We start from the raw sequence: 10,722 nt of genomic DNA on the forward strand, positions 1-10,722 counted from the left end.
GTGTTTGGGTCTGCACATAGTAAGTTAACCTTAACAGATATTGATAGGACAATATATCCTTACATTACAGATACCGAACCATCCCTTTAAGATGAAAATAGAACCATTATTTCACATTTAACTTCAGGAACAGACTTTGAAAATAGGGACACTTACTGTGGAAGAGAGGCTGGTTTCTACACATCTCATCAGTGCGTTAAATCATTGACGTAAAGACAGAGAAAGACATTGGGAAAGGGTTGTTTTAGGAATCTGTCATAGATACTCCACCTTAGCTCCCAGAAAGCAATGACGTAATGAATTTAGTCTTTGACAGGAAACTACAATTCCCAGGATGCACTTGAAATTGCTGTGGCTACTGAACGGGGGAAGGGAAGCTGAGATTGGAGGGAGAAACAATCAGAAACTCAGGTACTTTTTGCACGCTTCTTATCGCACAGTAAGGCTGGACATTTCTTTGCATGTCATGTGTTGAGCGTGTTTCATAGACAATAAAGTCTGAAGTAGATTTAATAAGCGCCTTGTTGTCGGATTTGGAGATCGACTCCATCTCCGTTACAGTTCAGTAGAGCTCCAGCTAGCCCCGTTAGTTAGTTAGCCTGGCAGCTGGCTTTTCTTTTCTACGCTTAGTGGGAAATGGCTGCTTAACTACGCGTAGTATTTACGTCAAAAATATTTAGAATTTTGCCAGAGACTTTCGACGGGCTTGCATAGTGAAAATGTAATTTGTTACGCTCTCGGTTTGCTATAAAGCTGTAGCTGCGTCTTTGTGCCAGCGGGGCTGCTAGCTTTCTGGTTGCTAGAGATACTGGTTGCTAGCTGACGGCAGACCAACCGCTGCTGGGGCTGGAGCTGTCACCGCCTCTGTAGGAGACTGTCAGCGCAGAAACTCAGCTCAATGAACACTTCTGACATGGCGCTGTGCGTTCACTCTGCAATACTTTGAGTTTTAAACGATTAACACATGTTCCGCTACTGTGCTGAGCTGTTGGTTACAATAAAATAGTAAAAAAAAAACGTGCACGAGGAAAGCTGTATGCAAATACAAATATGATAATGATAAAATGTGAAGTATAACTCTTTTGTAATTCGGTAATGAACACGTTATGCTACTATATTTTATAATAAGTTACTATTAATACTGTTGAAAACAGAAGTTTACATACTCCGAATAAAGTGACACATTTTTCTCAATGTCTGAAATTAAATCGGACCAAACCTCTCCTGTTTTCGGTTATCAACTATTTGCTAAACGCCACAGAAATGAAAGAAATAATGTCGTATGTATTTAGCAATATCTTCAATATAGTCCAGAAAAGATTATCATGATTAATTGATTATTGATATAATCATAAATGTATTTGGTAATAAATTAATCATTAACTGGAGAATTAAGACTCAAAAGGGTAGTTTGCTGAAAAGACAACATACTCAGAGCAGAAATTAAGCCATGATTGTACAAAAAATATATACATTTGCATTTAAGAGTAAAAAACCCGTTTTTGTCTATAAATATGGTTATGTTTTTAAAGACAAGAGGACACAGGACACCTCAAGTGGCATAGTTTTATCTTCACCCAGTTCAGATTCTGTAAAGAAATCTGAACTGGGTTCAAATTTCTTTACCGATTAGTACATTTACAGTACTAATCGGTACTGTAAATGATCATTCGTTCATTACAGGAATATTACGTAGTATTTTAAGCAATAATTTATTTCATCATTTAAAAAAAAGAATCGACTTACTTATTTAGATCTTTTAATATGTTTCTTTTATTGTTTCTTTTAAAAAGGCTTAAATAGTTAAATCTACAGAAAATGCCATTTAAAAAAGGGTTTAGTAATACAAATAATGAGTTACTAAAATAATCATTAGTTGAATCTCTACTTCAATATTATAAATTTACATACTGAGAACATGTATGTAAATTTATACACACATGTATACATTTGCATACATGTAAATTTATACATGTATAAATTTACATTTGATGCAGTTCAAAGGTAGTCTTACCTTTGAACTGCATCACTTTTGTCAAACATTTTGGGTTTTCTTCCACAAGCTTCTCTCTGTAGTTATGTGTGTGTGGGTGTGTGTGTGCGTGTGCGCGCGCTGTGTTAGAGCATTTATTTATGGACACTGGTGGAGCTGAGAACTAATCACATTTTCTTTTATAAGAGTTTATTTATATTTTAACCTTTCATGTTCGGGTGTAATATTGTTGTTCCTTCCAAATAAAATAATTATTACTCTTATTATACTTTTCAGATACTGCGTGCTTCCTCCTTCAGAGTTGGACCGTACAAGAACTTTTTCTACATGACCCACACCGCAATATCTTCTTGGCTTCTCCGCTGCAGCTGAGCTCACACAACATCCCGGCTTTTGACAAACTGCATTTGTTCTGGGTGCCAGAATCATGACGGTTCTTGGACGGGGAGAGCCCAGCCCCGAGAAGCAGCAGCATCATGCAGCTTCTGTTTGCCTGTGGTGGGGCTGAGCCGCCGAGGAGAGGAAGGAGGCAGGGTTTCATGACACTACGCGCCAATTCTGAGAAGATCTCGTCGACTTGCATACGCACGTTCCCCCACAATCGAGGCTTGTGAAACCACCCGAACTCGGCTGCAGACAAGAAAAGAACAGGAAAAAAACCCCCGAAATGATCCAGACAATATGGATCGCAGTGACGTTTCTGTAAAGTCCGGCTGTTGACATGAAGATCTCTGCGCATGCGAGGAGAAAATGAGAAAAGTGTAGATAGAGACTTTGAGTCCCTCCAGGTGTGCACTACAGAAACCATGCTGGCGTTTGCCCCGACTCCCCAGCCCATCTCCGTTCATGACTGCGGGAGCCTTTAGAGGCCACGATCGGGAGCAACATCAACAGTCAACACGATTACGTGCAATGGAAGAAAACATTGACGTCACATCACACACAGAGGTACCTTCGTTTCCCCTTCTTCTTCTTTTCAATCCAAGCTTTAATCTCATTGCGGTGTTTGGGCTTACGCTAATTTAACACCATTAGGAGCACCTGCTATGTTGCTCAACAAAACCGAGCTGAGTTCACTCTGCTTCCACCTTATTCCAAGTGTCCCCTTCCAGCGGGGAACATTTTCTCTCCAGGCATCGTCTTGATCGGTTCTGAATTTAAAAAAAAAATGTTTCTTTAAAGCAGGTTGCCACCCTTGCTGAAATTGCAGCCTGAGGTCAGCTGATGTCTCTCTTGCCTTAGCTGTAATCTCTGATCTGGCTTGCTCGGCAGGTTGCTGCAGTGGCAGCTGACATCGCATTTCTCTTATCCCTAACTTGGTTTTGTAGCCATAACATTACCTCCAGCAGCCTGGCCTCTATCCTTGCGCGGTGCAGCGTTTGCAGATGGTCGGATAATCATATGATTAATGCTGCACGGCCATTGAGTGAAAGTTTTTGCAAAAAAAAACAAAAAAAGCGAGGGGATCATTAACTCGGGCTGCTGTCTTTGCAGGAAGTTTTATTATTTTCAAATATGAGTTATGATAAATGTAGCACTTCTACTTTTTTTCCTTCCTCCAAGATTGGTAAAGAGTTTTCAGGCAATATATGAGATCTGCTTTCATAATGACTCTCACTTTCTGAGTAAGTAAAAGTTTATGTGTCGTTTGTTTTATTATCTTGTCAGGGTCTGAATGGTTTGTCACATGAACTGAAGCCTGTAGAGGACATCACCAATGGACATTCCACCTACAAGCCTGTAAGCTGCAAGCCACTTCTCTCTGATCCCACGTAATTAATTGTTTCTAGGAAGACTAAGTCACCAGCGTGAACTCCTGTTTTTGTGCAGGTCATTAATGGAGTGGCCATAGGTCACAATGGGAAAGACCACACCAACGGCAGCGCACCTTTCAGATCTCTGCCGGTAATAAAGCTTTGTTAGACAACTACAGCCCTGGTCAGAAGTTTACATACACTCGTCATCAGCATGCATGTTGTGAAATTTGAGCTTTTAATTACCGTACGTCCTTGTATTTCTTTGCATGCTAATATTTAGAGAAGTATTCTTTATCGAGTTGCAGAGAAACCACTTTCTTTTGTTGCCAAGAACAAGCATCTTGGGCAATTTTGGTGTGACCTCACTTCTTATCTGAAAAGGTAGAGCCTGTTTAACCTGGTTCGCTGGTACTGACATCATGACTTTTAGGTGTAATTTCCTTAATGTTCATTATTTTTAAGGTCAGATCCATCACGAATGCTTAGCCGGGCGAATACTGTGTAAAGATGCCCCAGAAACAATCCAGCATCTCACACAGCAGGTTGTAAGGCTGCATTCACACCAGCCCTGCTTTAGTTTACTTTAATCAAACTCTAGTCTGTTTGCCAAGGAAGTCCAGTTTGTTTCAACATCAGCGTTCATTCGAACCTAAAGAAAGCTAACCCTGATCCGCCTAAAAACCAAGGTCTCAGTTTGGTTGACCTGAACTCTGGTATGGTTTGAATGCATATATGGATGCAAGCAGAACAAAAGGAGTCGGTAGACTCCAGCGCCGGGCATTCTGGGTAATTGCAACCAAAACAAACATGTGAGTCCAGTGCTAATGGGAGAAATATTCTGTGGACAAAAGAGAAATCCTACAACCACTAAAATATAACTTTGTCCCATTATGGTTTACATTTCATGAAGAAGTTGCGTCCAAGTCTTCAAAGGTTTTCATGTCGTTTCCTTCAGTAGTTCTTGGTGCAGCGCCTCCACAGGCGAGGAGGTGAACGGGTTTTTCAAAGGGTTTGTTTTGTTTGATGCTGTAAATGTAAGAAATTTTGCGATTTAGAACTTTAGATCACTTGGTCAAAATGGTAATCGCCTCCCAAAGTGGTGCTGAAAATCCTGCGGGACTTACAGGTTCAAACAGACTAAATGAGAATGGCCCACCAACCAAATAAAACAATTAAATCAATACTAAATTCATTCTGATCAGGAGTGGGTGTAAACATCTGGCAAATACTACTCACAGTAGTTGGATTTATGTAATACGGTATGCATTTATGGTTTAGATTTCAGCACTGAAGCAAAATGGCATCCTGCAGAACCTGACGGCAGGTGGAGACAAGCCCAGTCCCACAGGTAAATAACACACACACCTTTTCATACCTGAATAGGTGTTTATGCTAAATATTGTGCTGTTGTTTTTGGCAGAGCTTTGCAAAAAGTGAGTCTCATCACATGACGAGTGCAGCGCTTCTCCTGGTTGAAGGCTGCAGTGAAGTTATGATTTGTTTGTCCCAGTTTATGAATTTTTTTGTTTTGTTTTGTTTTTTTTTTACAGAAGAACAAGAAGATGCTGAGCTGGAAAAGGCCAGGCAGGAGTGGGAGGCTGTAGATAACATCCAACCAGGTCAGCTGCCTCTCATTGCCTCACCTGTCTCGAGTCAGAAGGGGGGGAAACAAATCAATTTTGATGTGAACTGTAAGTTGGAAGCGATTAAATTAGCCCAAGGAGACGGCATGGATAAAACACTGAACTGATTTATTAAAGGTATCTGGAAAATGATTACTGATGGATTACATTGCCTTGATTCACCAAAGGTTTGTTCACAATAACTAGGAAAGGCCGGGCGTGTTGAGGTTTGTGTAGGTTTCTCAGATTTTTTTACTGACCGCCTCAACAGCTCTAACTGAGGACTCAAACCCAACGCCTCTCATCTCCTTCAATGAAGCTCTGCAGTACTTCCAGACCACAGACCTTGGGGACTTGCTGGTAAGAAATGCAATATTTTACTGTGCGTCACACACCTCACCTCCAGATGTGTATTTGACATCATTCCTTTTTTTAAGGATGAATTATTCTTCAACCAGGCAGTTTTCATTTTTTTCTTTTTTTTCCTAAGAAATACCTCTTATCTGACAGTTCACACTGCTCTCTAGTGGCCAGCCCTTCAGTAGACATTTTTTTGTTGTTGTGCTTTACTGCTGTTGTAAGCAAATAAAAGAAAATGTAAGTGTAAGCAATGTTGATTTGGAAAACAAAAAGTCCAGCTGATTTTCTGAGAGACCATGGAAAACCTTCAAGTATTCGCAGGGGATTCTAATTCATGCATTAATGTTAAATATGTGCAGTGTCATTAGCGTGATGACGTGTTAAATATGAGAATTAGTTATTTAGTGTTTGTCGTCCCCATCTAAAACCCCCCATCTGCAGAAAAACATCCAGCCAACTATTCGCAGGACCGGTCTGGCTGCGATCGCACACTTCCTGTTCGGACCGCCGCGATTGCACAGGGAGCTCCTGGAGGAGAGGGATCTTGTCTTTGCCATTGCACAGTGTGAGTGTGTGTGTGGTGGTGTGATTTGCCAAATCACAAATCCACAGTTTGTCTTATAAAGAAATGGCTTGATCTCTCTGTATGTGTGTGTGTAGGTCCTGTGGATAACAGCCAAACAGTCCATATGCGTGTCCTGCAGACCATACATAAAAGGCTGATTGGAACCAGGCTGGACTGTCCTCGCTACGGTCCGCACTGGGAAAACATTGGCTTTCAGGGTCAGCTATTTGATCGTACATCTGGTGTTTTAAATTTGTTGAGAGACTAACTCAACTCGATAAAGTTATTTGATCCATCTTTATCCTAAAACCGGATCTCCTGATAGAGCTTTGTTGTCAAAAAGCTAAACAGCAGTTCCACCAAACAAAGCGACATTATGTTGGTTTGGTGTTTTTCAGGTTCTGACCCGGCCACTGACCTGCGTGGCACTGGCTTTCTTGGACTGATGCACACTCTGTACTTCGTGATGGACCCAGAAACTCTGCCGTTGGCAAGAGATATCTACAAGCTGTCGCAGCATCCTACACAGGTGTCTTCAACTCACAAAGCGCAGTCCTGAAATATTTTATTCATGGCAGAGTCTACAGACGTCATGCTAGCATTTGATGTAAATACAAGAGAATTATTTTGAACTGCAACTTTGCTAGAAATTCTGAAATATCTTAACTTTTCACACCCTGCTTTGTAAATTCTTTCTACTCTGAAACTGTTATCCATATCCATTCACTTAAACTTGTGAGATAAAAATAGAGCCTGTGTTGTCTCTCTTATAGTACTTTTCAAGTCTTTAGCAATCGCATACGTATGTGTAGAGATATTGTTTTTATCTTTCACACTGTTATCCTTGTTGTTTCTGTTGAGCAACCACAGAAATTTTAAACATTGAAACAAAGTACCTGCTTCTCATTAAACCATTTGCCTACAATTTTAGTTCAGTTTTTTTTTGTAGAGATGCACAAACCAATCAGAGATCAAAATTGGACATATTTCTCTCAACCAGTGATATAAAAAAAAAAAACGATGAATAAAATTTGTAGTGGTGAGCGGTTTAGCAAAAATATTTCCCCTTTTAAGCAACCTTCAGTGAAACTGAAAAAAATTGCCAGTTTCTAAAGAAAATTTCAAAGTATGAAGGAAGACTTTTGCATAATGCCTTACTTATTGTGTATTTTTGATGTTGTAGAACTTCCCATTCTGTGTGATGTCAATCAACATGACCCGCATTGCTTTGCAAGTCCTGAGAGAGGAGGCCCTGTCCAAGTGAGTCACACCTCCTCTATCTTCGTTTTTGTTTTATCTGCTTTGCACTGATCAACAAAATGACAGAAACGCTTGTAGAACATCAGATCTCAAAGGGAGGATGAAATCAGGCTGGGGTAATTATTTGGAACGATGCCATATCCCTCGTCATTCAGCAAAAACAGTGAAAACGAGATGTCATGATGTCATTGCAGCTCCTTTTAGAAAAATATTAATCACTGACTGCTTTACTTAAATTAATAAAGCAGTCAGATTTGTTACTGGAAAGGAATGTGTAAATAAATTATTCTAGATCCAAAACTTAAAAAGGGTTCTGCATGGTTCACCTTATTAGAAGTCATTTTAGGTGTTAATTGGAGAAGAAAAAGAAAACAGTTCTGATCAATAAATTGTATTAAGCCAAGTTTATTAAATTAATTAATAGCAGATTATGTTGGTGCAGCAAAGTTTGTCTTCAGTAAAAGTCACTGGTCCTTGCAAAAGAATGCAAAAAACGTGGTTATTTAAAGACACATACTTTGTGTTGTAGCCATTTTTTATCTATTGCAAGAAGATTTTACTTTGTGATAATTTTGGCTCCATCTACATCAAACACTTGAGCTGGGGGTGCCAAATTTGTATCATTCTTGAACTTAAGTCAGGGGCCGCACACAAAGGATGAGCTGCAAATGGCCCCCAAGCCACACTTTGGACATCCTTGACCTAGATTGTGTTGAACCATCAGGCCACACTCATGAACTCATGTACTGAATGCTCCTTTCTGTGGGTCCATCTTCATTAAGTGTAAAGTAATTTTTTTATAATAACTGAATCACAAGGACTGCATGGATTCAGCGACGTTATCGTTTAAGTTCAACATGTGTCGCCTCTGACAGCTCCCCTTTCCCGTGTCTGTGTCAGGGAGTGCAATCGTCGTCAGCAAGTGGTCGGTGTGCTCAATGAGTTTTACGTTGCCACATTTCTCCACGTCTACCAGCTGTGGAAGACCCAACAGAAGACGATTGCTGACTCTGGCTTTGTGCTAAAAGGTAAAAACAGTAGCTGCTTTTTGTTTGTTTTTTTTGTTTTTTTTCACGTTCATTAAGCAGCTAAGGAGCATTACAATTCCAGCTTCAGTCTGGATGAAAATTGGCTGCCACAAATAGATTTGCACGTAAACAAAATCAACAGAAATGTATTTATTAATATTATGTTACATAAGTTCCTGGCTTCATATTTTTAGCACAATATGCCAGTTTTATCAGTCCTAACTTTCATATTATTTTGTAAAATGTTTTGCTTTTCTTTTTACAAACATGTATGATTTTACTGAGTTGAGCATTCCTTTGTTTTCTTGTAACTCGTAGAAGTGGAGCTGTTTGCCAAAAAGAACCCCAAGCAGATGCTGCGCCGACTAGAGGTCTTCCTGAAGGAGAGGCAGGCGGGTGGGATCCCCCGTGGGACGTCGCCGGACCCTCAGGCCCAACAGCCCTCTCCCAGCTTGGGGGGCTCCAGAGCTGGGATAGGGCAGGGAAGCAGGGGAAAGGAGATGCACTTCACCGGAGTGTGTGACCTCCCACCGGACATGGAGGGAGAGGCCAGACTTATCTAAACTAGAGTCAGTGTGTGCGTGCATGCGTGTGTGTGTGTGTGTGTGTGTGCGTGTGCGTGCGTGCGCATGTGAGCTATCCTGTCCATGAGTAAGTCCGACACTCGTAAGTGTGAATGGCTCAGTCAAAGCAAGAACAGCTCGGCAGTCGCTGATCCGAGGTCTGCTACCCGGATCGACTCACACACTATTCTTCCTACAATGCTGGGGTGCTGCACTTTGATCAGATTAAGATTGGTGATCCTTCAGAGTTATATATAATTATTGTTTTTAATTTATTCTTGAACCTCGGGACGTAGGTCTGTCATATGTATAAAAAAAAGATTTTTAATGTAAGATGTCATTTAAAGAAAAAAAAAAAGAGCAAAAGGAAGTGAATATTTGCACTTTTCCGTAGTTGTCGTAGCCAAATTAACAGCTGCCAAATTCCTTTTGTTAAACTTGTCTAGAAGTCCAAAATGAACATGTTCATGTCTGAAGGGTTTCTAAGCAAGGAACCATGCAGCAGGAGAGCAGCGCCGTTTAAACCCAAACCGGGTCGAAGACGGTGTGCTGCTGTGCTGAGTGGAAGGAATAAGACGAGAAACCCAGAGAGGTTTTTGAGTTCTTTCGGCAGGGATCAGAAATCATTTGTAGTCCGTGTTTATAGAAACCTTAGGCTCGATCTGAAGGTGGGATCATTTTGCGCTAGGTGACTGAAACACAAGTCGCCTAGCGTATGCGTGGAGATAAAACCAGTCGAAACAGATCAACTGGATTCAGGTTTAGCGAACTACCCATAAATGGACTTTTAAATATCACTTTTGAAGACTACCATCTTAAGAACATTTGTCTGTTTGATTCCGACTTCCCAGTTGTGCATAAAAGCGCGTCAGACAGACGTCTTGGTGAAAAGCAGAAATCTTCTATCAGAACATTTGTGAGTCGTCTCACTTCTTAACTTCTTCTTGCAAGTAGAGGAAAGAAGACTTTTCATTGGTGTGGGTGTGTGAGTGTTAGGCATGGGCCGGAATGAGATTGTCCTGGTATGATGAGCTTAAGTAAAAAAAGAAATATACCATGGAAATATATCATGGTGTTGACCCCAAAAACTCAAAATGAAAAAACTCTAAAACATGACATAATTTCATTACAGTCTAATGTCAGAACAGAAAAGTCAGTTAATCTTACTTAATACAGCACTACCTACTTTCCACGCCATAGTGTTTCTCGTTTTTTTAAAGAAACTACATCCACTCAAAATTGTCTGTCTTGTAAAAAAAAAAAAAGGAAAAGTGCAGTAGCCTTCTTTTAGCCAGCTGACTGGCTGTGTGCAGCAACTTATGGAGGGGGGCATCAACGCAGTGGTTTGCTCCTTAAAGCCAGAGAAACCTCCAATCACGCTGCACGTCTTACTAAGAGGACTTTAAAATCGTACAAATGATGCGGTGGATGTCTTTTTGCGGTTTTTACTTCAGAACTTTGATTAACCTTGGTATCTCTTGATGCTACAGCCAGCCCATGCCTAGAGTGTGCGCTCGCTCCCAGACGTAGCCAAGAGTCTGATCTGAACTTTCTCTACATTCCGTTATGAAGCA

The 10,722-nt window shown here is 40.6% G+C and overlaps 1 protein-coding gene across 1 annotated transcript; it reads left to right on the forward strand.

The window, feature by feature from the left end:
* The first annotated feature begins 314 nt into the window (after window positions 1-314).
* Window positions 315-10,413, forward strand: elmod3 (ELMO/CED-12 domain containing 3). The gene is made up of 13 exons (XM_008419146.2): window positions 315-411; window positions 2,270-2,941; window positions 3,662-3,733; window positions 3,824-3,898; window positions 5,029-5,098; window positions 5,301-5,369; window positions 5,644-5,732; window positions 6,174-6,297; window positions 6,393-6,515; window positions 6,696-6,826; window positions 7,481-7,557; window positions 8,458-8,585; window positions 8,904-10,413. The coding sequence occupies exons 2-13, from the start codon at window positions 2,840-2,842 to the stop codon at window positions 9,146-9,148; spliced, it is 1,305 nt and encodes a 434-aa protein (XP_008417368.1). The 5' UTR covers window positions 315-411; window positions 2,270-2,839; the 3' UTR covers window positions 9,149-10,413.
* Window positions 10,414-10,722: the final 309 nt, after the last annotated feature.

The sequence above is a fragment of the Poecilia reticulata genome, linkage group LG9 (assembly GCF_000633615.1).
Source record: "Poecilia reticulata strain Guanapo linkage group LG9, Guppy_female_1.0+MT, whole genome shotgun sequence".
Classification (NCBI taxonomy): Eukaryota; Metazoa; Chordata; class Actinopteri; order Cyprinodontiformes; family Poeciliidae; genus Poecilia; species Poecilia reticulata.

Bases quoted from the DNA above. Each gene is read 5' to 3' on its own strand.
- elmod3 (XM_008419146.2), top strand. From the start codon at position 2,840: ATGACTGCGGGAGCCTTTAGAGGCCACGATCGGGAGCAACATCAACAG. The intron at 3,899-5,028 runs GTAATAAAGCTT...TTTATGGTTTAG, and splicing joins CACCTTTCAGATCTCTGCCG to ATTTCAGCACTGAAGCAAAA. The intron at 6,827-7,480 runs GTGTCTTCAACT...TTGATGTTGTAG, and splicing joins TGTCGCAGCATCCTACACAG to AACTTCCCATTCTGTGTGAT.